General features: G+C 51.3%; 1 protein-coding gene across 2 annotated transcripts in view; it reads left to right on the forward strand.

Moving 5' to 3' along the window:
* NECAB2 (N-terminal EF-hand calcium binding protein 2) overlaps positions 1-27,399 on the forward strand; it is a 41,388-nt gene that overhangs the window by 340 nt on the left and 13,649 nt on the right. Inside the window, exons 2-5 of one of the 2 annotated variants that reach the window (XM_018061775.1) lie at positions 2,575-2,599; positions 7,945-8,053; positions 10,099-10,124; positions 10,269-10,366. In XM_018061775.1, the coding sequence (XP_017917264.1) occupies positions 2,575-2,599; positions 7,945-8,053; positions 10,099-10,124; positions 10,269-10,366 (258 nt within the window). The remainder of the gene's footprint in view (positions 1-2,574; positions 2,600-7,944; positions 8,054-10,098; positions 10,125-10,268; positions 10,367-27,399) is intronic. The other variant, XM_018061776.1, reaches the window with a different exon arrangement.

Genomic DNA, 27,399 nt, shown 5'->3' on the forward strand with positions numbered 1-27,399 from the left:
GGCAGGGACGCTGGCCCGCACCCCGGGGGTCCAGAGCGGGATCCACCGGCTCCTCCTTGTGCAGAACGCGGCCCCCAGCTCTTCGGCCTCCCGGCCGGTCTCCGTGCGGGTCCCGTCTCGTCCCCGGACCGGGACGACCCCTTTACCTCCCTCCCCTTCTCGGGATCTCCACATTCTCGGAGCCGGGACCCTGGAGCCCCTCGACCCGGCCACCGCCCCCTACTTCTGTCCTGGCCAAACCCTCATCTTTCTCCAGCCCGCACTTCATCCTTCACCCAGCTCCTTCCCGGGACGCGAGTCCCAGACCGCCGTCGGCCCCTGCTCCTGCCCCCCGCCGGACCCCTGCCCCCCGTCCTTACTTTTCTAAGACTCTCCCCCCAACCCACCCCATCACACACACAATCCCTAGGTCCAGGGCCATTTTTCTTGTCCGAGCTTTGGACCTTAAGCCCTTGTATCCTCAACCCTTTTGCCTCAGGCACCACCTTTTTAAAAGCAAAGCCCCCTCCCCACCTGCCTTCCTCTCTTCTTTCAGTAGGACTGGAGCCATCCCCCATCCTCTCTGAGGACCACCACTCCATTCTGAGCCGGTCCTTGATCCCCTTCCCCCGCTCCCCCCTCCCTCTCCTTCCCCCGCCCCTCCCTCTCCCTCTCCTCAGCCCTCCCTCTCCCTCTTCTCACCCCTCCCTCTCCCTTTCCTCACCCCTCCCCCTACTCACCCCCCTCCCCTTTTCACCCTCTCTCCTCACCCCCACTCCGCACCCCTCCCCCACGTCCTCTGGGGCCCAAACCGCCCCACCTCACCCTCCCACCCACTCTCCTCTGTAGGAGGAAGCCTTCTGCAGGGTGGGGGGGCGTCCCCCATGGGGTCTGCCCACCCCAAGGGGCAGCATGACAGTGGGGTGTGCCTGTCCTAGGGAGGGTCCTCCGAGGTGGGTGACACGGGGGTAGGGGTGCCTTGTTTGTGTATGGTGGGTGGGTTTCCGGGAGAGGTGTGTGTATCACATCCTGGTGAGTGGGGAACAGTGTGGGTTTCCTCTCGCCCCCCCCCCCACCCCCGCCACGTTCCTGTTGGAGCCTCCATCGCTGGCTCTCAGCTGACAGGGCAGGGGGTGATCTGCTGCGCGTGGCCGTGGCTCCCAGGCTTCCCAGAACGTGCTCACACACAGCCCACTCGCACCTGCACAGGTGAGCCCTCTCAAAGCCCCAGTGAGTTCGCAGCTGAAAGCCCTTGCAGCAGACAGCTCTGTCCAGGCCCCCCCCACCCCTTCGCACAGGACAGGACGTGGACTCTGGAGTCCTCACGCCACGCTGGCCTTGAGCCGGCTCTGAGCCCCAGTCTCCCCATCTGTGAAATGGGGGTGATGAGCGAGTGCCAGGGCCACATCTCCTGTCGGGTCAGTCACTTGTTTAATGCTCGCGCCCAGCCCCGGCACCTGAAGGTGGGACTGCAGCCTCCTCGGGAACCTTGCAGTCAGGAGCAGGCAGTGTGCAGTGCACAAGCTGGGGTGCTGGCAGCTGCCCCCTTTTCTGCCCCAGCCGCAGTGGCTCCAGACCTGTGTCCCCTGCCCCAACTTGGGGTTCAGCTCAAGAAAGGGGGGATGTTTGAGAATATCTTTCCTGAGCTGCTGCTTCAGTTTGCCACGGCCCTGGGTGCCCGACAATGGATGCCTGCCCTACCGCTTGGAGGGAGGGGCCCAGCTCCTGCTCTCCAAGGTGTGAGGGTCACACACGGGGCGGCGTCTCCCCCTCTTCCTACCCTCAGCAAGGCTTGCGTGCACGCATGCTAAGTCACTCAGAAGGGTCCGACTCTGCGACCCCATGGACTGTAGCCTGCCAGACTCCTCTGTCCACGGAATTCTCCAGGCCAGAATACTGGAGTGGGTAGCCTTTCCCTTCTCCAGGGGATCTTCCCGACCCAAGGATCGAACCCAGGTCTCCCACATTGCAGGTGGATTCTTTACTGTCTGAGCCACCAGGGCAGCCCCCAGCAAGGCTTACTAGGACTCAAAACACCAGGAGGAGCTATCTGGTTTCAGCTGCAGCTGGAGGGGACCAGGCTGCCCCTTCCCTCCCCGCCTCTCTTTCTGAGCTGCTTGCAGGCGGCTCCTACCCACTGACCACCCCAAAAAAACTAATCCCGCCGTGCCCTAGCTGATCCCGTCATCAGGCCTCGAGGTTTGCTCGGCAGACGCCTCTGTTCAGATTTAACCCACCCTCCCTGGAGAACACCAGGCCCTCGAGGGGTCCTAGTGGGGGTGTAAGGTGAGTGGCTGCCTCCCACGGATGGGAGTGGGGAGCACGCGGCTGCCTGTGGGTGCTGCACGTGGGCCAAAGGTTCTGGACGCACACCCGTGCGGTGTGCTCTCGACCGCATGGCCAGCAGCGCCTGAGGAAGAGGGGAGGCTGCCTTCTCGAGGGGAGCTGGAGGGCCACTGCCTGAAACACCCTTCCACCCCCGGGTCTCCTCTCTCAGGAGGGAAAAGCGGCACGGCTTCCGCAGGTCCATTGGGCTGGGGGGGTTGGAAGCCTGCCCCTCCCAGCCGACACTGACTCGACCTCTCTTCTCTGCAGATTTTCCGCCGTGCGGACAAAAACGGTGAGTCTTCCCACACCCCGCGAGGCTGTCCCCGTGTGAGGACCTGGCTTTTTCTGGTTGGGGGTGCAGGACGCTGCCCTGCGCCTGTTTCTCCATCCTACAAGGGGACCCCTGTGGTTCCTACTGAGCAGGGGAGCCATGCGGCTTCAGCGGGCAGGTGTGGGCAGTGCGGTGAGTTATGCGCGCAGTCAGCGCTTCATGCACTTCCACCACCTGCAGCTGGGCCAGGCCAAAGCCGCCCTGGGGGGCGCCCAGGAAGCCCCCAGCCTCACCTCGGGCCCCGGCATGCTTCTTCCTCAGACGTCCATGCTGTCGCCCCTGTTCTGTCAGCTCCATGGTGGCCCAGAGAGGTTCTGTGTCTTACCTGGGGTCACCCAGCTGCAGGAAGGCAGTCCAGGCTCTGTTGCGGACCCCTGGCTCTCCCTCCACCCCCCAAACTGCCGTCCCCCCAAAGAGACTTCCCACACAAAGTGAGAATGGTGTTGCGGTCCATGAATTCAGGACACCCGCTGGAGACTGCTCCACCCCGGCCTTTCTGGAAGGCAGGGGCCCCCTGAGCCTCATGGTGGCCGCCAGGAGTGACTGTCTACATACTGGAATCGTCGTTCATGGGTTGAAGCAGCTCTCCGTGGTCTTGAACCAGGACATAGTCCTGCTTCAGGCCTCAGTTTTGCCATCTCTAAAGTGGGGTGATAACACTTAACCTGTCTACACTCCAGGGCTGTTGGGGAAATGAAGGGAGGAGACATGGCTGGTGAGCTTTGTGAGAGAGAAGCAGGCAGAGTTCAGTGTTAATTCCTTGAGAAAATACTGGTTTGAGTATCCAGGCCCCTGCCGAGGGAGGAGTGGGCACAGCTGACCTGGCACCTGGTCCCAGGCCCACAGCCCCCTCCCTGCTGACCCTGGGAGTCACTGTCTAGCTGTCCCCGCCTGGTACTGAGGGGAGAACATGAGACGGCCTGGCCGCCAGTGCCCGGGGCTTCTCCATCTCTCGCCTCCCCGATTCTCAGGTGTGACGGGGCCCCCTCCGGGCCTCTGGAAGGCAGCAGCAGCGTCAGGAGCAGTTCCATACGGAGCATCGAGGAAGGGCAGGGACACGGTGGGGGGACTTCACCGGCAGCTGAGAAGTCGTCATGACGGTGCAGCCTGAGTGGCGTTAGAGACTAGAAAAGTGGGTCCGGGGGTTTGATCCCCTTGCAGGCCTCTCAGAACCTTCTAGTGTGTGGCCGCCCAGGGGCCACGTGGCCATTGCCGTGTGCTGGCCACGCCCCCTCAGCCTATGGTGAGGTGTCACACTGAGGGATTCGGGCTTGTCCCTGTCGCGGCCCGGCACACAGTAGGTCCTCGGCGCCCGGCTGCTGCCTCACGGGTGGTGACCAGTGTGACTCCTGGCAGTGCGGTGTGTGCCTGCCCAGGGGCAGCCGTCTGGGTGTGGCTGCACGTGTGTCTCCGTTTGTGCTTCGGAATCTGTGTGTGTGTCTCTGTGACCATTGCTGTACGTGCCGCGTGTGTGTGGGGTTGGTGTGTGTGTCTTTCTGGATTCTCAGCTCTGCAGGAGCCTTTATGGTGTGTGGGTGGCAGGCGGCCTGGTCTCCCTTCAGGCAAGCTGGATTTCGTCCTCATTGCTTGCCCCCCGCCCCTTGATGCTATCAGAGACTGTTTCCACCCTCCAAGCACAGCTTCGGGGACCCTCGACTTTGCTCCTGTGGCCCCCACAGAGGCCCTGAGCTCCCTCCTCTCCCTAGGACCTTTGTCTTCCCGGCCGCCACCAGTGGCCATTAGTGGGGTTCACATGGGATGTGGTGCTGGTCCCCGGGGAGCACCCCCCTTTTGCCACAGGGACTGCCTGGGTTCAGCTCCCTCCCAGCTCTGACCTCAGGCCAGTCCCCAGACTCTCAGGGCCTCAGCGTCCCCATCCGTGGGTGGGGGTGGTCATGCTGGTACCCACCTTGGGGTGGGGCTGTCAGGGGGATGGAGTAGAGCTTGGGTCTTGGCATGCAGTAAGGGGTCTGTGAGCCCTCATGCCAGCTGATGAATGTCGAGCCTTGGAAAACGGGCTGTGATTTGTCAACAAGTATGGGTTCCCACCCTGGACCTCACGGGGCGTCAACATCTGGTGGAGACTGCTGGCAGCTGTGGAGCGTCCGTTACACACCAGGACAGACTTCCTCGTTGGACGTTCCCTCAGGTCCTAGAGGCAGAAGGAATATCACCCCTCTTTTTCACATGTGACAGAATCCAGGCTGGGGAGGACACGCGAAAGATCACAGAGTCTGGGCTGGGGGGCTGGGGAGGAAGCTCTGATTGAATCCAGCCCAGTTTGCAGACATCATATGGGCAGGGGAATGGGAGAAGGGGTGAGTGTGGGTGTAGACAGAGGTGTGCAGACACACACGTATAGCACAGGTAGATTCCGGCTCTGCCCCTGGCATCCACAGCAGCAAGATGCCTGCAGGGATGGCAGGATGGTCCCAAACGAGGGCCTGGGCCACGGGTTGGAGTGGAATCAGCCTCTGGAATCACAGGAGCAGGGGCTCAGCTCAGGCTGGCCTATCCTGGTGGCTCCCAGGTCAGAGGTGTCTTCGTCAGGGTGAGGGTGGAGACCAGGCGTGGCCCCCAAGGGGAGGCGAAAAGAGGGGGCCCTTCCTGGCAGCCAAGGGTCTGGGGCCCAGAAGGGTGGTGTGGCAGCCGGCGGAGGAGTGAGTGCCAGTGTGTCTGGCAGACTCCTGGCATTTGAAAGGTCACTGGGACAGAGGCTGAGCTCATGCTCATTAGCGTGGACACCTTCAGATGGCCCGCTCGGGGGTCCTGGAGGTGCAGACCCGCTGGCTCCTCTAATTGCACAGAGGCCCCGGGCAGATGCCGCCTCCCTCGTTAGCTGATCTGGGTTCATTAGGGCTGTGCTGGGACGTTCAAGGTAAATGTCAGCCCAGAAGGCCTTGGGCCCGGGAGGCCGGCGGGCCCCCCTCTGCCTGTTCTGAATGCAGACGGGTTGGAGGTGCTGGTGGTGCCCTGCCCGTGGCAGACACGAGTGGTCATTCACAGCGCACTCCCACTGAGTCCAGGCTTGGCCTTGGCTTCTCCGTGTGACCCTGTGGCTGGGGGTCCCGACAGGAGACCCTGCCTCAGGTTGGGTTGGGAGTGTGGACTCGGGAGCCGGGTAACCTGGGTTTGAGCTCCCACTGAGGGACCTGGGCAAGTCCCATAACCAGCCTGGCCTGTCTGCTCTGTAAACGGGGTGGGGGTGGGGGTGGGTGGTCTGCCAGGGGGTGTTTGAGGACCAGATGCGTGAACACACAGAGCCCGTGTGTCTGCCCTGGTTCTGCCCCTGGCTGCCGGATCATCAGTCTTGCTAAAGGAAACTTGGAAAGCATCCTCTTTCACAGGAGACAGAGCCATAGCTTAGCGTTCATGTATTTCACAGCTGTTACCCTGCACTTTTTATGGTTGGTTCTTGGGTCTTCATGTGTTATTGGGGAGGGAGGGGGTGTTTGTTTTGTCTTCAGGGGGACTCTGGATTTTGAGAGTTAGAAGTTCGTTCTCCCATTTGTGACATTAAAACTCGAGCCAGGATGTTGGAGGCCCACGGCATGTTGCCGCAGCCCCCCATATGCAAGCCTGCGCCCACTCTCTCATATCCCCCCTCTCAGCATGGGCGGAGGGGAGCCACTGCAAGATGTGAGGAGCTGCCTCCTGTTGCCCTACTTTGAGCCCCTGCAGAGCTGCTGGCAGCAGAGTAGAAGCTCCATAGCCTTTAAAATGTACAGTGGGGACTTCTTGGTGGCCCAGTGGTTAAGATTCAGTTCTCCCACTGCAGGGGGCACAGGCTTGATCCTTGGTCAGGGAACTAAGACATGCATACTGTTTGGCACAGCTAAAAATAAGAAACTAAAATATAAAACGCAGAGATAAAATGCATTAAAAAAAAGTGTGAGTGACTTCCACCCTGGGCCTGAGTAGGTCTGCCATGTCTGGTTGGGCGTGTTGTGCACTTTGCAAGGGCACCTACTCGAGAGAATTGAGCATGAAGCCTGTGTGCCCCGCCCCTCAGGAGCTCGGATGCTGGGCTGCATCTCCACCACCCTGCCCACCAGGAAGGGCATTTCTTTCTAATCCACACAAAGTGCCGCGTGGGCTCTCAAGGGCTTTGAGTGCAGACTAGCTGGAAGTAATGAAGGGGGTCTACGGAGAGGGCTGGGGCAGGAAGGGTCTTGGGCTTGCCCTTCTCCCTGACCTCCACTGCCTCCCACAGACATGGTTCCTTTAGGGAGGAGCAGGACCAGTCTAAGGTCGTTGAGGAGGGGGTCTTGGCTTCAGGGGTGGGATTGGGAGATGAGTGTGTTGAGCTGGAGAGCTCAGGTGGGAGGAGCTGGAGTTCTGCTGGGAGCCCCTCTCTCAGGGGCCCGGCTGCCCCCAACCCATGAGAGCGTCCCCAGCAGATGCTGCTACCCGGGCGGCGGCAGTGGAGGCTGCTGAAGGTGTGAGATCGGGAGGGACGCGTTGGGATAGGTGTGTCTGCTGTGGGGGCTCCTCGTTGAGAGCCCTGCCCCAAGCCTGCCACCACCTCCCTCTGGGCTCTGGCATCTTCAGGGCTGCATCCACGGCCTGGCGAGGACTCCGTGCCACTGCTGACAGTGGGTCACGTCACACCCTGAAAGGTCGTTGCCTCCCCAGGCAGGACCTGGGTGCTGGGGTAGAGATGATTTAAGTGTGCAGAGGTTCTCTGGGCTTTTGGAAGCAAGTGAGAGTGCTCCTCAGACCGCCCAGGTTTAAATCTGCCTCTTATGGGTATGGGATCCCTAACCCCTGGATCTAACACCTGATGATCTGAGGTTTGATAAAATGATAGAAATAAAGGGCACAGTCTGCTTGAAGCACCCTGAAACCACCCCAAAACCACCCCCTGCCCCTGGTCTGTGGAAAAATTACCTTCCATGGAACCAACCCCTGGTGCTAAAAAGGCTGGGGCCTGCCGGAGGCAACAGGTATGTGGTTACCTACCTCCAGGTGAGCAGGTGACTCGGAGTGACGGTTGCCTGGCAGGCGCTCTCTGCCTGCCTATTGGCTGCGGGGCTTGAGGAGCCCCAGTATTTGCTGGTAAGGCGAGTCCCTGTACATGGGTGTTGCTCTGCTGGGTGGGGAGTTAGCTGGGTGAGCAGTTGCTCTCTGTGAAATGGTGGCTAATGTGGGTTCGTGCCACGGGCAGGGGTGCCCCATGCGGGAGTGTGGCTGCTGGCTGGGGAATGGCCGGGGTGGGCGGGGATTGCCGGGCTGTGGCTCCACTGTTGATTTGGGGATGTCCCGCCGCTTCGACACCAGCTGCCCTCCCTTTCTCTCCCTCACAGACGACGGGAAGTTGTCCTTGGAGGAGTTCCAGCTCTTCTTTGCAGATGGCGTCCTCAATGAGAGGGAACTGGAGGATCTCTTCCACACTATCGACTCTGACAACACCAAGTGAGCTCAGTCCCGGCGGCTGGAACCGGGAGGTGGCGTCCCCCAGTCTCCAGTGTCCACTCCCCTGGGCTGCTAATCCAGAGTGCCATCTCTTTGGCCCCCACTGGCTGGGGCAGTCTGGGGAGTGGACAGATTGAGATTGTGTTGGCAAGCGTTTGTCTTTTCTGAATGCAACATGGCAGAGCAGGGAGAGAGCCTAGGTTTGCAGAATACATGTGCGTGCATGCTGAGTCGCTTCAGTTGTGTGACCCCACGGACTGCAGCCCACCAGCCCCCTCTGTGCACGGAATTCTCCAGGCAATAATACTGGAGTGGGTTGCCTTGCCCTCCTCCAGGGGATCTTCCTGACCCAGGGATCAAACTCGCGTCTCTTACATCTCTTGCACTGGCAGCCAGGTTCTTTACCACTGTCCCACCTGGGAAGCAGAATATATACGGGATGACAAAGGGGTAATCAGCCAGCTCCACTCAGTTCTGACCCCAGCACCGCATGCTTGTTCTCAGTCCCAACACGAGCTTTGAGATCCTCTTCCTAACCGGGGCCCTCATCAGACTGGTTCTTACTGGGACCTTAACCTTCTTTCTCACTCTCTACGTTTTCTCCAACCCAGCCAGAACCCTAACCTGCAGCTCAATCAACCCCCAAACTTCTCCAACCCCAGCCAATCCTTAAATCCAGCACAAAATGCTCACTCTACTCACAGGGACCAACCCTTCCCACCCTGAACTCCAGCCCCACCCTTTCCGAGTGGTCCCCAGGCAGAGTGAGGCCCTGGCCCCTTCTCCACCCCACTCAGGTGATGAGGACCCAAGTTGTTGGGGGGCAGGTTTGATAGGCTGGGGTCCCTTGGGCCAGGCTAGAGCTCTGGAGGAGGAGCTGTCCCCAGGCCTGTTTTCAGGGGGCCCAGGTTGGAGGTGACCTGGGGCCAGGGCGGGGCAGCTGGCTCAGGAAAGGCCACTTGAAAGGGACTGCTTCCTGCCGCAGGCCCCAGGGGAGGGCTTTGTGTCTGGAGCCAGATGGAGGTTCTGAGCGGGTCCTGCAGCCCCCCTGGGAGCTTGAAAGGGCTTTGCAGGTGCTCACAGATTATTCAGCCTCATTCCGGCAGCTGGAGCGGGGCTGGTGAGTGCGGGCGGGGCGGACTTCCCATCAGCAAGAAGTCAGAGCTCTAAAGACCTTTGGGTGTTTTGTCTCCAACACTCCCTAGAGTGTGAGCTATACACGTTCCCTCCTGGGGATGCTAGACAGGTTTGCTCCCCCAAACCGTCCATGCGCAGCTCAGGAAGGTCGGTGCTACTTTGAGCATTGTGAGGCAGGCCTCCTCTCTGCAGGACCTGTGAGAACTTGTCCCACGTGGGCCTCCATGACAGAATTTGCAGAGCGCCTGAGCTGGGAGCCTCTCCGCAGAGCCATTGCGATGAGGCTGGCTTGCTTTTGAGGCCAGCCCCTCCTCTCCCGGTGAGGGAGCCGGCCGGGAAGGGAGGTTGTCGGAACTGCACAGAGCTGGGTCCCTGGGCGCCCGCCCCCAGCTCCTGTTCACAGCGTCTGGGTTCTGAGGCTGCTGCCTGCACCTGCCCAGCGTGGGTGGCCTGTGCTCGGCCTCCGAGGAAAGACTGAGAGCCTTCTGGCTGTAGGAACGGGAACACGGGACCCCAGGGCTCGAGTGAGAACGGCGGGGCGAGGGGGGCACACCCTCCGACAGAGCAGGGCCCGGGACTGAGGTCTCCGGACAGCTCTGGTGATAGCTGTCACAGCCCCTGGTTCAGCCCCCTCTGCTCCAGATGCAGTGGGCAGACACGGGAGGTGGAACGGGCTGGGAGGTGTGGTGACGGGGTCAGAGAGACGCACAGACGCCGATCCTCTGGAGGGGGTGGCGGCCTTCCCTGGCTGCTCCCTCATCTGTGAAGTGGGGGTCACCTAGGCTGCAAGGTGGGGGGGTGTTGACCACTGCTGGGGGCTGTGCTTACCCCGGAGGGAGACGGGTGGAGGGCTGGGGGGCAGGTGGGGACAGGCCTGTCTCTGAGCCCCCGTGTCTCTCTGCATGCAGCCATGTGGACACCAAGGAGCTTTGTGGTAGGTGCCGCTGTGCGGGGACCCAGACTGCGTGCGCAGTGATTCTCTGGGGGGAGGGGAACAGATGGTGGTGGGAGAACCCAGGGGAGGGGTGCGATGCTCCTGCGACCTTTGACCTCTGCTTCCCATTTCCCCCCACCCCAGACTACTTTGTGGACCACATGGGGGACTATGAGGACGTCCTGGCTTCCCTGGAGACCTTGAACCACTCCGTGCTGAAGGCCATGGGCTACACCAAGAAGGTCAGCGGGTGTGGTGGCCCTGGGGGTCGAGGGCCTGAGCGCCGGTTTGGGTCTGAGAACATCGTGACCCAGGGGTGCCTGGGTCTGTGATGACAAGTGTTGGGTAAAGCCAGCTCCAAAGCAGGCGTTGCTTGGGCGTCTCAAGGGTGCACCGTGAACTGGAGTGAGGGGAGGGGCTTGGGGAAGGGTCTGTCCAGCAGCATCCGGTTTGGAACACAAGGCCATTTCCTGGAATCAGGCTCGGTCCTGGGACTCAGTCCTAGAGAGGGAGTGGACACCAGGTCCAAGGACAGGTGTCAGCCATGCCAGTCTCACAGCCTCTGCAGCAGGATTACAGATGGGGTCGGAAGAGGGTGGACGTGAGCCCCTGATCTTGACCAGGAGCCCCAGCGTGTCTGGGGCGACTGCACCGTGTTCAGGTCAGGAGATGGGAGCTGGGCAGCGGAACCACCAGGAGGGTTGGCCGAGTTCAGGACTCCCCACATGTCCTGGAGAGAGAGAGCCCCAGCGTGGCTTCAGGCATAGGCCGATTACTTTGTTGGCATCCGTGCTCTGGAGGAGGGCAGAAGATGGGAGATGGGGCAGGTCGTGGGCCGGGCAGTGGCGTGGCTCAGCTGGCCACAGGCAGCCCACCTCCTGGCTCCACGTCCCACCTGAGAGTCTGCACCCGCGCTGGCTGGTGCTTCCGGGGGTGGGGGCACAGGCGAGGTGTGTTCCTTCTCTCCGTCCACACTCGAGAGGCGCCGTCAGTTTCCTGAGGATCTACGGCAGCAGGTTTTAGCGCTCGCTGTAATTCCCCCAGCAGCCTGTGGGCTGTGACTGGTGCCGCCACCAGCCTTCTTTTTTGGCTGCCCCGGGCCTTTGTTGCTGTGCACGGGCTTTCTCTACGTGTGCCGAGTGGGAGCTACTCTTTGCTGCCGTGCCCAGACTTCCTTTGTTGCAGGGCATAGGCCCTAAGGGCACACGAGCTCAGCTGTGGTGGTGCACGGGCTTAGTTGCTCTGTGGCATATGGGGTCTTACTTCCTGGACCAGGAGTTGAACCCGTGTCCCCTGCATTGGCAGGAGACTCTCAGCTGCTGGACCGCCAGGGAAGTCCACTCCCCCGCTTTCACAGCTATGGCAATAGAGGGCTCAGGAAGGTGAGCCCAGCAGAGGGGTAGCCAGACAGCCAGAGCTTCCTGCTAAACTGGGAGGGGAGCTTTAGCAGGGACCCAGCCCGAGGTATGGAGCACAGCCTGGGGCCGAGCCATCCGGGGCTGGAGGGGCCACACCGTGCTGGACAGGTGTCACACCGGAGGGCATGCAGCCCCTCTGAGCGGAGGGAACTCAGGAAGGAGCAGCCCCACCTGCTGGTTGAGGCCAGGGGGCTTAGCTGGTAAAGTCAGCCAGATCAGGCCGAAGGACCCCAGCCAGTCATTTGTCTTTGTGAACCTCAGTTTCTCCAGCTGTGAAATGGGAGCATTCACCTTCCAGAGTCCTCACAAGGCCTGAATAATGTGAAAGGTCTCTAAGCTGCCGAGCACAGCTCCAGCACAGAGCAGACACAACTAGCGTGTCGTCAGGCCCCTGTTGTGTGCTTTTTTCCACATGCTACTCGGTTCCCGCCCTGCCCCGTGTCGGGGAATCCCCCCTCCCCATATATCCACCCACAGCTGGGCCCGACCCCAAGCTGCCACAGCCCCACATTTCCATGTCTGTCCTCCTGTCGTGCTGTTTTGAGTCTTGCTGTGTTAAAATATTTTTTAACATTGCGTGAGAGCACTTCCCTTTCATTGCTCATTCTAGTACACTATTGACATTCTGAAAATGTCAAGACACAGTGGCTTTAGCAGGCAACAAGAAAAGCCCCCACCTCCAGAACCCTTGCACAGTGTGGCGGTCCCAGCTCCATTCCTCAAGCGTTGTGTGAGGTGTGCCCACGTGGGACTCCTCGCGAATGAAGTCACCACCTTGAGCCTCAGTTTTCAAATCTGTGAATGGGGCCACTGCCCAGCAATGTGGTCTTGGCATTATTAACATGTACTGGTCTCCTGGTCTTTGGGCTGAACAATTCAGAGATATGGCACAATTCCCCGCCAGGGAGAGGACTGTAATGCCTACCAGTACAACTTAGAGCAGTTTGGGGGATTTTTGCTCTTGGAAAGCTTGCAGCCTTTGGTGTGTTCTTAGTGGTAGTGGTGGTGACGGGAGATTGTCACAATGGTAACGCATTTCTTTGTTTTTTTTTTAATTGAAATATACATGATTTACCATGTTGTGTTAATTCCTGCTGTACAACAAAGTGATTCAGTACATTTATACACGTTCTTTTTAAAAAAACTATTTTCTGGTTTATCATAGGATGTTGGATATGGCTCTCTGTGCTCTACAGCCAGACCTTGTTGTTTACCTGTTTTATATATGACAGCGTGTATCTGCTAGCCCAGCCTCCCGCTGCATCCCTCCGCCAGCCCCCTCCCCCTTGGCAGCCACCTGTCTGTTCTCTGTGTCCGTAATCTTGTTCATTTCATAGACGAATGCACTTGTGCCATATTTTAGGTCCCGCATATGAATGATATCACATGGCTTTGTCTTTCTCTGTCTGGTTTACTTCTCTTGGTGTGGTAACCTCTAGCTGCATCCATGTTGCTGCAAATGGCATTATTTCATTCCTTGTTTCATGGCTGAGTCACCTTCCACTGTATATATTTTTTAAGATTTGTTTTTCATCTGCGGCTGCTCTGGGTCTTCTTGCTGTGCGGGCCTTTCTCCAGCTGCTGTGAGCAGGGGCTGCTCCCTCATTGCAGGGCACAGGCTGCTCCTGGCCGCGGCTTCTCTTGTCGCAGGGCACAGGCTGTAGGGCAGGTGGGCTCAGTAGTTGTGGCTCCTGGGCTCCAGAACAGAGGCTCAGTAGTCGTGGCTCACAGGCTTAGTTGCTGTGTAGCATGTGGCATCTTCCCGGACCGGGGATCAAACCTGCGTCTCCTGCATTGGCAGGTGGGTTCTTTCCTGCTCAGCCCCCAGGGAAGCCCTCCATTGTATACTGTTTTTGTTTAAGTGGAGTATCGCACTGATCTGTGTATTGTTGAACCATCCTTGTAAACTTGAGATGAATCCCACTTGGTCATGGGACTTTTTATATGTCACGATCTTTTTGATGTGTTATTGGATTTGATTTTTTAATATTTTATTGAGAATAACGTTTCTTTTTCTTTGCATGCTTTCTCATCAGTTTTTGTCTGGAGAAATGAAGCTCACTGATTATTTCAAGTACTTCTCTCGTGTCCATTGGTTTAGTTGACTCGTTTGCTTTTGCAGACGTGCAGTCCTAGTAGCATTGTTAGCTAGTACAGTTCTCTTCATTTCTGATCTGTGTTCCTGGTCTTTCTCTGTTGTGTCCTGTTGCGTTTTCCCCAAATTCTCAAACCCTGTAATGAGGTTACGTCAAGCATCCTTGTTTCACTTCTGAGGTTCAAATGCATCTCTCTAGTTCTTCACTAATTATAACATTAATACCAGCTCTTATTTTTAGAATCCTCTTCAGCCTGTAAAAAAATATTTTTGTATTCCTTTCATTAAATTTTGCCTTAGGGGGTGGTAGTGAATTCTTTCAAATGCCTTTTTTTTTTTTTCTTTTTCAGGGATCATATGATTTTTCTTGAACTATTGATGAGGTAGATTCTATTATTAGATTCTTTCCTATTGAACAATCCTTAGCTTCCTGTGATAAGCCCTAATTGGCACATTTTTCTTTTACCATAGTGCTGAATCCTTGTCACTAGCTGAGCATTTTATCTCTGTCTGTATCAGAAATTGAGATTGGATGATAGTTTGGGACTGAACTGTAGGTGGTTTTGCATATCTTTCTGTGTGTGAATCAGCTTGTCTATCTCAGAGTCATTTTTCTATTCAAAAATAAAATTAATGCATAGGCTTGGGTTGAGGTGCTTAAATAGGAGGAGAGGATTATTTTAATAGTGATTTTAAAGTCAGTCTTAATTTTAGTTAAATTTTTGGTGTCCATTATGATATTTTTTTAAACAGAACTGCCGTGGACATGTTCAGTTTTATGATCAATAATGCTTAGCATGCTCTTATGCCTTTTTAAAATTCTTAATCACTGTCTGAAACAAGACAGACACATAATTCAGATTACATTCAATAAAACATCTGCCGATAGAGCTCAGGTCTTGATTTAATTTTTTTCCTATTTTGCTGCGTTTAAACTTCTGTTTGACAGTTTTGCCCATTTTAATTAGCTGTTCCTAGAAATGAGCCGCTGACACGTTTATTTAACTTTCCTATTATAGTGTGTTTTCTCGTTGTTCATGTCTCGGTTGTGTCTGACCCTGCGACCCCATAGACTGCGGCACACCAGGTGTCCTCTGTCCTTCTCTGTCTCCCGGAGCTTGCTCAGACTCCTGTCCACTGAGGCAGTGACGCCATCCAACCATCTCATCTGTCATCCCCTTCTCCTCATACCCTCAGTCTTTCCCAGCGTCAGGGTCTTTTTCGGTGAGTTGACTCTTCGCATCAGGTAGCCAAAGTATTAGAGGTTCAGCTTCAGCATCAGCCCTCCCGATGAATATTCAGGGTTGATCTCCTTGCTGTCCAAGGAACTCTCAAGGGTCTTCTCCAGCACCACAGTTCAAAAGCATCAATTCTTCGGCACTCCATCTTCTTTGTGGAGTCCAATTCTCAAATCTGTATGTGACTACTGGAGAAGCTTTGACTTTACAGACCTTTGTTGGCAAAGTGATGTCTCTGCTTTTTAATATGCTGTCTAGGTTGGTCATAGCTTTTCTTTGAAGGAGCAAGTGTCTTTTAATTTCATGGCTGCAGTTACCGTCCGCAGTGATTTTGGAGCCCAAGAAAATAAAATCTGTCACTGTTTCCATTGTTTCCCCGTCTATTTGCCAGGAAGTGATGGGACCGGATGCCATGATCTTAGTTTTTTGAATGTTGGAGTTTTAAGCCAGCTTTTTCACTCTCCTCTTTTACCCTCATCAAGAGGCTCTTTCGTTCCATTTTGCTTTCTGCCATTAGGGTGGCATCATCTGCATATCTGAGGTTGTTGCTGTTTCTCCTGGCAATCTTGATTCCAGGTGGTGCTTCATCCAGCCTGGCATTTTGGTCTACATGTCAATGAAATAAGGAGGGTGATAATATACAGCCTTGATGTACTCCTTTCCCAATTTTGAACCAGTCCGTTGTTCCATGTCTGGTTCTAACTGTTGCTTCTTGACCTGCATATAAGTTTCTCAGGAGGCAGGTAAGGTGGAATGGAAGTCCCATCTCTTTAAGAATTTTCCAGTTTGTGATCCACACAGTCGAAGGCTTTATAATAGTCAGTGAAGCAGAAGTAGATGGTTTTCTTGAATTCCTTTGCTTTCTGTATGATTCAGCGCATGTTGGCAATTTGATCTCTGGCTCCTCTGCCTTTTCTTTTTTCTTTTTAAAATTTATTTATTTTTTAATTGATGGATAATTGCTTTACAGCATTTTGTTGTTTTCTGTCACACCTCCACATGAAAGAGTCATAGGTATACATATGGCCCCTTCCTCTGCCTTTTCTAAATCCAGCTTGTACATCTGGAAGTTCTTGGTTCAGGTACTGCTGAAACCTGACTTGAAGGATTTTGAGCATTACCTTGCTAGCATGTGAAATGAGTACAGTTGTGCGCTAATTTGAACATTCTTTGGCATTGCCCTTCTTTGGGACTGGACTGAAAACTGATTTTTTCCAGTCCTGTGGCCACTGCTGAGTTTTCCAAATTTGCTGACATACTGGGTGCAGCACTTTAACAGCATCATCTTTTAGGATTTGAAATAGCTCAGCTGGAATTCCATTACCTCCGCTAGCTTTGTTTGTAGTAATGCCTCCTAAGGCCCACTTAACTTCACACTCAAGGATGTTTGACTCGAGGTGAGTAACCACACCATCGTGGTTGTCTGTGTCATTAAGACCTTTTTTGTACAGTTCTGTGTATTCTTGCCACCTTTTCTTAATCTGTTCTGCTATGTCCTTGCCATTTCTGTCCTATACTGTGCCCATCTTTGCATGAAATATTCCCTTGGTGTATGTAATTTTCCTGAAGAGATCTTTAGTCTTTCCGCTTCTATTGTTTTCCTCTATTTCTTTGCATTGTTCACTTAAGAAAGCTTTTTCGTCTCTCCTTGCTATTGTTTGGAACTCTGCATTCAGCTGGGTATATCTTTTTCTTTCTCATTTGCCTTTCACTTCTTTCCTCAGCTATTTGTAGAGAAATATAGACAGCCATTTTGCCTTCTTGCATTTCTTTTTCTCGGGATGGTTTGGTCACTGCCTCCTGTACCGTGTTACAAACCTCCATATAGATCTTCAGGCACTCTGTCTATCAGAGCTAATCTCTTGAATCTATTTGTTACTTCCACAGTATAATCATAAAGGATTTGATTTGAATCATGACGTGAATGGCCTAGTGGTTTTCACGACTTTCATCAATTTAAGTCTGAATTTTGCAGTAAGGAGCCATGATCTGAGCCACAGTCAGCTCCTGGTCTTGTTTTTGCTGACTGTAAAGAGCTTTTCCATCTTTGGCTGCAAAGAATATAATCAATCTGATTTCGGTATTAACCATCTGGTGATGTCCACGTGTAGAATTGTCCCTTGTGTTGTTGGAAGTGGGTGTTTGCTATGACCAGCACGTTCTCTCTGTTAGCCTTTGCCCTGCTTCATTTTGTACTCCAAGGCCAAATTTGCCTGTTACTCCAGGTATCTCTTGACTTCCTGCTTTTGCATTCTAGTCCCATGATGAAAAGGACATCTTTTCTTGGAGTTAGTTCTAGAAGGTCGTCATGAAAGTGAAAGTCACTCAGTCGTGTCTGACTCTTTGCAACCCCATGGACTATACAGTCCATGGAATGCTCCAGGCCAGAATACTGGAGTGGGCAGCCTTTCCCTTCTCCAGTGGATCTTCCCAACCCAGGGATCGAACCTAGGTCTCCTGCACTGCAGGAGGATTCTTTACCAGCTGACCCACAAGGGAAGCCCAAGAATACTGCAATAGGTAGCCTATCCCTTCTCCAGCAGATCTTCCCAACCCAGGAATCAAACTGGGGTCTCCTGCATTGCAGGCAGATTCTTTACCAATTGAGCTATCAGGGAAGCCCAGAAGGTCTTCATGGCACTGTCCAACTTCAGCTCCTTCGGCATTACTGGTCAGGGCATAGACTTGGATTACTGTGATGTTGCATGGTTTGCCTTGGAAACGAACGGAGATCATTCTGTTGTTTTTGAGGTTGCACCCACGTACAGTATTTCGGGTTGTTTTGTTGACTGTGAGGGCTACTCCGTTTCTTCTGTGGGATTCTTGCCCACAGTAATATATAATGGTCATCTGAATTAAATATGCCTGTTCCTGTCCATTTTCGTTCACTGATTCCTGAGTGGCACTCTTGCCATCTCCTGCTTTGACCATATCCAGTACACCTTGAGTCATGGACCTGACATTCCAGGTTTCTATGCAGTATTCTTCTGTACAGCATCAGACTTCGCTTTCCCCACCAGACACATCCACAGCCGAGCAGTGTTTCCGCTTTGGTCCAGCCACTTCGTTCTTTCCAGCATGCTAAGTCACTTCAGTCATGTCCAACTTTTTGTGACCCCATGGACTGTAGCCCACCAGGCTCCTCTGTCCATGGGATTCTCCAGGCAAGAATACTGGAGTGGGTTGCCATGCCCTCCTCCAGGGGACCTTCCCGACCCAGGGACAGAACCCACGTCTCATGTCTCCTGCGTTGGCAGGCGTTTTCTTTACCGCTGAGCCACCATTCTGTCTGGAGCTGTTAGTAATTGCTCTGTGCTCTGCTCTGGTAGCACATTGGACACCTTCTGACCTGGGGGACTCATCTTCTGGTGATCCTTTTGCCTTTTCATGCTGTTCCTGGTGTTCTGTGGGCAAGAATGCTAGAGTGGTTTGCCGTTTCCTCCTCCAGTCAACCACATTTTGTCAGAACTTTTCACTATGACTGATCCGTCTTGGATGGCCCTGCATGGCATGGCTTGTAGCTTCATTGAGTTACACAAGCCCCTTCATCACATCAAGGCTGTCATCTATGAAGGGGGCCAGAGTAATATTCCATTGTATATATGTACCACATCTTTTTTTTAAGTTTTTATTTTGTATTGAGGTATAGCAGATTAACAACGTTGAGATAGTTTCAGGTGAACTGGGAAGGAGTTCAGCCATAGACGTGCATGTATCCATTCTCCCATCCAGGCTGCCGTAATAACGTTGAGCAGAGTTCCCTGTGCTGTGCAGTAGGTCCTTGTTGATTATCTGTTTTACGTATAGCAGTGTGTACCGCGTCGTCTTTATCCATTCTTATGTTGATGGACATTTAGGTTGCTTCCGTGTCTTGGCAGCCATGAACATTGGGGTGCATGTATCTTTTTAAAAATTTTTATTGGCGTATAGTTGATTTACCGTGTTGCCGTAGTTTTAGGTGGACAGCAAAGTGAATCAGTTACACATAAACATATACATGCTTGTTGTTCAGTCACTCAGTCATGTCCGACTCTTTGCAACCCCATGGACCGCAGCATGCCTGGCTACCCTGTCCATCACCAACCCCCAAAGCTAACTCAAACTCATGTCCATGGAGTGGGTGATGCCATCCAGCCATCTCAGCCTCTGTCACCCTCTTCTCTTCCTGCCCTCAGTCTCTCCCCAGCATCAGGGTCTTTTCCAATGAGTCAGCTGTTTGCATCAGGTGGCCAGAGTATTGGAGCTTCAGTATCAGTCCTTCCAATGAATATTCAGGACTGATTTCTTTTAGAATGGACTGGTTTGATCTCCTTGCAGTCCAAGGGACTCTCAAGAGTCTTCTCCAGCATCACAATTTGAAAGCATTAACTCTTTGGCGCTCAGCCTTCTTTATTCCACATATAAGCAATATCATGCAACATCTGTCTTTTTCTGACGTTTGTCACTCAGTATGACAGTCTGTGGGTCCATCCATGTTGCTGCAAATGACATTATTGGTTCTTTATGGCTGACGTTCCATTGTATATACACACCACATCGTTATCCATTCCTCTGCTGATGGACATCTCGGTTGCGTCCATGTCTTGGCTATTGTAAACACTGCCACAGTGGACACTGGAGTGCATGTATCTTTTTGAATTAGGATTTTTTCTGGAATATGCCCAGGAGTGGAATTGCTGGGTCGTATGGTAGCTCTGTTTCTGGTTTCTCAAGGAACCTCCATACCGCTCTCCATCGTGGCTGTGTGTGTATGCTCAGTCGTGTCTGATTCTTTGTGACCCCGTGGACTGAACCCACCAGGCTCCTCTGTCTGTGGTATTTTTCTGGCAGGAATACTAGCAAGTGGATTCTTTGCCACTGAGCCACCCGGGAAGCCCAGAGTGGCCGCGCCAGTTTACATTTCCACCAGCAGTGTAGGCGGATTCCCTGTTCTCCTCACCCTCTCCAGCATTTATTGTTTGTAGATGTTTGATGATGGCTATTCTCACTGGTGTGAGGTGGCACCCCATTGTCGTTTTGATTTGCATTTCTTTAGCGATTAGTGATGTTGAGCATCTTTTCACATGCGTTTTGGTTATGGATGTCTTCTTTGGAGAAATATCTGTTTAGGTTTTCTTCCCGTTTTTTGATTGGGTTGTTTGCTTCTTTTTGATAGTGAGCCGTTTGTATATTTTGGAGATTAATCCCTTGTCAGTCACATCATTTGCAAGTTTTTTCTCCCAGTCTGTGGATTGTCTTTTTGTTTTGCTTATGGTTTCCTTTGCTGTGTGGAAGCTTTTGAGTTTACTTTGGTCCTGGTTTCTTTTTTGTTATTTTCATTACTCTAGGAGGGGCATCAAAAAAGATATTGCTGCGATTTAACACAAAGAGTGCTCTGCCTGCGTTTTCCTGTAAGAGTTATAGTGTCTGGCCTTACCTTTGGTCTTTGATCCACTCTGAGTTTATGTATGGTGTTAGAGAATGTTCTGATTGCACTCTTTTAAGCTGCTGTCCAGTTTCCTCAGAACGACTTATTGATGAGACCGTCTTCCCCGCGTTGTATATTCCTACCCCCTTTGTCGTGGATTAATTGACCATAGGTGGGCGGGTTTATTTCTGGGCTTTCTGTCCTATTCCTTCGAGCTATATTTCTGTTTTTGTTGCCAGTATCATGCTCTTTTGATGGCTGTAGCTTTGTAGTTTTAGCCTGAAGTCAGGGCACCTGATTCCTTCAGCTCTGTTTTTCTTTCTCAAGATTGCTCTGGCTCTTCAGGGTCTTTTGTGTTTCCGCTCAGTTTTTTTTTTTGAATTTTTGGCTGTGCTGGGTCTTTTGCTGCACGCGGGCTTTCTCTAGTTGTGGCCAGCGGACGCTGCTCTCTGGCTGTGTGAGGGCCTCTCACTGCAGTGGCTTGTTGCAAGGCAGGAGCTCCAGGCCCCATAGGTGCAGTGCGGGCTCAGGAGTTGTGGCTCCTGAGCCCTAGAACATAAGCCCAGTAGCTGTGGCACGTGGCCCTAGTTACTCCGCGGCATATGGGGTCTTCCTGGAGCCGGGGTGGGACCCGTGTCCCCTGCGTTGGCAGGTGGTCTTAACCGCGGGCCCACCAAGGAAGGCCTTCCATTCAGATTTTAAATTTCTCTGTTCTAGTTCTGTGAAAAATACCACTGGTAATTTGATAGGAATCACGTTGACTCTGTATATTGCCTTGGAAATAGTTTGTTCATTTTGGCAGTGTTGATTCTGTGTCTTTACTACTGAATCCACTGTATCTATAGTTTTTATCATTATTATTTTCTACTTCCTGTTTCCTTAGGTTTATTGTTGTGACTGTGGTTTTTCATATGTGAAATAGAATGCTAAAATTTTTTTGAATAATGAAGTGTAGAAATCTACCGCTGAATAATACTTTCATCTAATAATAGATTTTAGAATGTAGTATCTCCTCTCTCTGTATCCTCTAATGGTTTGCTAGGTCCTCGCTCACTTCCTGGTATTAGGATAAAACCAAGTGACCAGTAGTTTGTATTCTAGTTTTGCTGTTGTTGTTTTTTAACATGCTGAGATTTCTTCACTACGTATTATTTTGTTTTTTTTAAATTATGGATACTTGAGATGGATACTTGAGAAGATGATGTGGGTCATACTTAAAGAATATAAAATCTGAGCATAGTTATCCCTTCTTTGTTATGAAATATGTTGTTAAAAAGACAACTTTGTGTAAAGGTAAGATTGTCTCTTGTACGATTACGAAATGAACACATGTGAAAGATTTTAACTCTTTAATGTGAAAACCAGTAAAACGTTAAACTGGCTCCAAGGAGAATTCAAAGAACATTTGCCATACATGAGACAACAGGAATTCTGAGATTCTGTGAATAAACACAGTCAGGCAGTTTTGCATGCTACCAGGCAAAATTCATATGCATTTCTGTGGATGGGAATTATTTGCATTACTGTCAACTTTTTAAATGCTAGAGTTTTAAAAGTAGCTCCAAAACAAGCAAAGACTTAGATAACCCAGAAGAGTGTATTGGACAAGGAACCCAGACATCTTTTTTTTTTTTTTTTTGCCCATTTCACATTTTCTCAATAATGCCATTTACAGTAGACATATATTGTTTGTAATTTATCTGTTTTGTGGGACTCTGTTGGGCTAATTTCTCACACAGAATTTTATCATTTAACTTTTGTAATTCTAATATTTTTCTTCCATGCTGTTTGATGCCTGTAGACCTTGTTATCATATTTTTGTTATGTAAATAATACATATTCTATATTCAAAATTTAGCAAGTAGAGAAAAATACAAAGAAAAAATTCAGATCACTTCTAATTCCTACGATCTCTAACCACTGTTACCATTTTAGCTGATAATTGATTTCTTTGAGCCTGTTCTTCTTCCTTTGTGGATTTCTCTAATACACGTAAAATCACTTGGCATACAGAATTTTTTTGCTTTCTTTTTCACCTAACATTTTTTTAACAAATATTTTCCCATAGTATTCAAACCGCTTAAAAGTATTTTAAATATTCTTACTTAAATTTGCATACTTTTCCTCTTTTGTTGGAATGTTAGATTATTTCCAGGTTTTTGGCTCCTATCTATCAACCCTGTAACCTTGGGACATAAATATTTGACCACATTTGCATTATTTCTTAAAGATAGATGTTCAAAAGTGGAGAAATACTGGGCAGTGAAAGTCTCTCAATATAAAGCAGAATTGCCTTACAAAGTGGTTATAGCCATCTGCTTCCCCATAGCCATCCGTAGAGCTGTAGCCTCTCCTGGTGCGTGGAGGTTTCATAACGCACAAAGATTTGATAATGTCGTGTCCTTGTAATGCATTATGCCTTTTGTCATTTATTCTTACCCTTCTCTTATGTAATACTTTCCCATTTAAATTCTACTCGATCCTGACATTGCAACTTGTCTTAGTCATTTGATCAAATTTGGTAGCCGAGTCTTTGCACAGGCTTTTCTTTACAAATCCTTGAGTGCTCTTTCGCTTGAAATATACGTGCAGTCCTGCTTAATCAAATCTGGGACAGTGCCTTTACCTGGGGCAGTCTAGGCTGACTCTCTTCATTGTTAGGATCTGTCAGGCCTGGCTGGTGTCATAATCTCACATGCTTCCCGTTTTTTTTATGCTCCTTCGTCTTTTCTGACATTTCACCTTGGGGCAGTCTGCTTTGTTTAGTACGTTGATCATGACTTCAAAGTCACTACACTTGGGACTTTCTAAAGTGAAAGAAAAAGTTGCTCAGTCTGAGACCCCATGGACTGTAGTCTGCCAGGCTCCTCTGTCCACCGGATTCTCCAGGCAAGAATATTGGAGTGGGTTGCCATTCCCTTCTTGAGGGATCAAACCCAGGTCTCCTGCGTTGCAGGCAGATTCTTTACTGTCTGAGCCACCAGGGAAGGGACATCTAAAATATACATTGTTAACAGTATTAATCCTATTTTTATACCTGGCTAATAAAAAACACTTTCTCTCCTCTCTTGTGAAATTAAAAGAATTGTTAGGATGACTGGCTATTTTTCCATTGTTTGTCACTCTTTATCAACTTAATCCAGTCTGATTTAAATTTAATTATTAGTGGCTCATATTTTTATTTCCTGACCTCTGTAACCTTCATTTTAATTGGGGTGATCCCCCTCACTTTTGTCCACAACTTTCATACTTTATCTCGTTCAACCCTAGGAGATTTATTTGGGAGACACTCCTGAGCATTCTTTGCTGGAAAGGTGCTTATCTGATAAACTTCCAGAGCTTTGCAGATTTCTGAAGGTCTCTCTGTCCCCCTGCATGTTAGTAACCTGTCCACAGGAAGCAGACTTCCCAGCTCTGACTGTCTTCCTCTAGAATCAGCGGCGCTGGCCTCGGCTGAGGCATCAGTGACTGTGGAGGGCAGGGCTCTGCAAGCTGCATTTTTACGCTTTTGAAAATAACGTGCCTTTTCTTTTTTAATTCAGCCAACCAGTTACATGTGTTGACCCCTGGCTGCATCCTCAGCCTCTTCTCTGGGTGCTTTTAATACAGCTATCTAAGCTCGTTCTTTCTGCTTGATGGCTTCTGGCAGCTTTCTCTCTCTCTTTTTTTTCTTCAGGTTTTTTTTTTTTTTTTTTTCACTGTGTAATGTCTTGTTCTTTGGGGGCCATTTGCTCGTCCCACGCCTATTGATCTGGATCGCGTGTGAGTTCAGCCGTCTGCTGGGAAGGAAGGGCAGTTGATCAGGGAGGTGCATCTGGCGGCCAGAACCTGGCGTGCATCCTGCCGTCGGGGCTGCCTCCAGTGCCCCTGTCTGGTGGTTGGTGCAGGAGGCTCCCCAGCCTCCCTGCCTGAGGCTGCCTCTCCTCTAGCCTGTCTTCACCTCCCACCTGTATTCCCTGCCCCCTGGCCTCCATTTCTCAGTCTCTCTGTCTCTAGCTGCGGTTCCCTTGTGCCATTACTGCCAATTAATTCCCAGTCAGAGTGATGGATGGTTTAATTTTCTTTCCCTGAGAGCCCTGTTTTTCCTCGCCTGGCCAGGGACTGGGCAGACTCCCAAGATGCTGAGGCAGGTGGCTCAAGAGAGTGGGGTCTTGGCAGGGGAGGTCAGAAGGAGCCACATGGGGCTTGAGGGGTCCAAGCCCCTCAGCTTGGCGTCATTTCCATCACCGTCACCCTGGAGTGACCTGGCTGAGCCGGAGCCGTCTCCCGCCCATATTCGAGTCTCAAAGCCAAAAGACACTCAGCCCGATCCAGGAGCCTTGAGCAATGTCCCTGCTGCAGACTCTTGACAAGAGAGGAAATTGTTTCATATCTCAGGGCAGCATCAGTGGGAAGCCCTCTTCATCTTATGCCCAGAGCTCCTCCTCTCGTGGCCCCCAGACTCCCTCTGAGGACTGAGTCTCAGGCACTTTCTTGAGAGACAGTTAATCCGTCCTGCTCCTCTGGCTCCTCTTCCCTCACTTCTCTGAGTAGCAGCACGAATGCCCAGCGCCCACAGAATCCACCTTGTTTAAAAAAAAAACATTGTTTATTTAAGGGACATACAGAACATTTAGGAGAGTCCTTAACAAGAGAGACAGGGTCTCGCTGTGTTGATCAGACTAGGGCGCAGTGGTTATTGACAGACACGACCCCACTACTGATCAGGGCAGGAGGGTTTTTTTGTGTTTTTTGTTTTTTGTTTTTTTTTGATTGAAATAGAGTTGACTTACAGTGTTGTGTTGCTTTTGGAGTACAGCAGAAGGATTCAGTTATATATTTTTTCATGTTCTTTTCTATTCTGGTTTATCACAGGATATTGAATATATTTCCCTGAGCTATGCAGTAGGAGCTTGTTGTTCATCCGCCCCATATGAAATAGTTGACATCTGCTAACCCCAAACTCCCAAACCACCCTCTCCCGCACCCACCCTCATCCCACCCCACCCCCCACTTCCCCCCACCCTACCCCACTGCCCCCCGCAGTGACAAGTCTGTTCTGTGAGCCTGTGAATCTGTTTTGTTTCACAAATAAGTTCATCTGTGCCATATTCTAGATTTCACATGATAAGGGATACTTGTCTTTCTAACTTACTTCACTTAGTATGATAACTGCTAGATAATCTCTGCAAATGGCGTGAACACGTCATTGTTTTTTATGGCTGAGTAGTATCCTACTGTGCATATATACGCCACCTCTTCTTTATCTGGTCATCTGTTGATGGCCAATGAGACTGTTTCCATGTCTTGGTTATTGTAAATGTACTACTCTGAACATAGGGGTACACATATCTTTTCAAATTCTAGTTTTGTCTGGGTATGTGCCCAGGAGTGGGGTTGCTGGATCATATGGTAGCTCTGTTTTTAGTTTTTTAAGGACCCTCCATATATTTTCCATAGGGGCTACACCAGCTTGGGGCTTCCCTGATAGCTCAGTTGGTAAAGAATCCGCCTGCAATGCAGGAGACCCCAGTTTGATTCCTGGGTTGGGAAGATCCGCTGGAAAAGGGACAGGCTACCCACTCCAGTATTCTTGGGCTTCCCTTGTGGGTCAGCTGGTAAAGAATCCGCCTGCAATGTGGGAGACCTGGGTTCAATCCCTGGGTTGGGAAGATCCCCTGGCAAAGGGAAAGGCTACCCACTCCAGTATTGTGGCCTGGAGAATTCCATGGACTGTATAGTCCATGGGATCACAAAGAGTCGGACACGACTGAGCGACTTTCACTTTCACTCACACCAGCTTACTTTCCTGCCAACAGTGTGGGAGAGTTCCCTTGTCTCCACACCCTCTCCAGCATTGGATACTTGTAGACTTTTCGATGAAGACCGTTCTGACTGGTGTGAGGTAGTAACCTCACTGTAGTTTCGATTTGTGTTTCTCTGATAATTAATGATGTTGAGCATCTTTTTATATACCTACTGACTCTCTGTATTTCTTCCTTGGAGAAATGTCTGTTTAGGTCTTCTGCCCGTTTTTCGATCGGGTTGTTTGTTTTCTTGTTGTGTGAGTTTGTGCATTTTGGAGCTTAAGCCCTTGTCGGGCTCAACATTTGCAAACATTTTCTCCATCCTGTGGGTTGTCTTGTCACTTTTTGATGATTTTCTGTGCTGTGCAAAAGCTTGATTACATCTCATTTGCTTATTTTTATTTTTATTTCTGTTGCCTTAGGAGACGAGCCTAAGAAAACATGGGAACGACTGATGTCAGAGAATGTTTTGTCTGTGCTCCCTTCTAGGAGTTTTATGGTGTCATGCGTTGCGTTTGAGTTTATTTTTGTGCCTGATGAGAGGGTGTGTACTAACTTCATTGATTTACATGCAGTTGTCCAGCTTTCCCAGCACCGTGACTTGCTGAGGAGACTGTCTTTCCCGTTATATATTCTTGCCTCCTTTGTCGGACATTAATTGACATAAGTCCTTCCCCCCCCCCAGGGCTCTCTGTCCTGTGCCATTGATCCATATGTCTGTTTCTGTGCCCAAAACACAGTTCTCATTACTGTAACTCTAGCACCGTCTGAGGTCTGGGTGAGTTAGACGTCCTGCTTTGTTTTCTCTTCCCTCAGAATTGCTTTGGCAGTTCCGGGTCTTTCATCTGTTATTGTTCAGCTGCTAAGTCATGTTCTGCTCTGCAACCCCATGAACTGCGGCACACCAGGCTTCCCTGTGCGTCACCATCTCCTTGAGCTTGCTCAAACTCATGTCCATTGAGTCGGTGATGCCATCCAACCATCTCATCCTCTGTCACCCCCTTCTCCTCTTGCCCTCCATCTTTCCCAGCATCAGAGTCTTTTCCAGTGAGTTGTCTCTTCACATCAGGTGGCCAAAGTATTGGAGCTTCAGCTTCAGCATCAGTCCTTCCAACAAATCGAATAGGGTTGATTTCGTTTAGGATTGACTGGTTTGAGCTCCCAGAAGTCTTAAGGGACTCTCAAGACTCTTCTACAGCACCACAGTTCAAAAGCATCAATTCTTTGGCACTCAGACTTCTTTGTGGTCCAGCTCTCACATCCACACATGACTATTGGAAAAACCATAACTTTGGCTATCTGGACCTTTGTCAGCAAAGTGATGTCTCTAC

The sequence above is a fragment of the Capra hircus genome, chromosome 18 (genome assembly GCF_001704415.2).
Source record: "Capra hircus breed San Clemente chromosome 18, ASM170441v1, whole genome shotgun sequence".
In the NCBI taxonomy this organism is placed as follows: Eukaryota; Metazoa; Chordata; class Mammalia; order Artiodactyla; family Bovidae; genus Capra; species Capra hircus.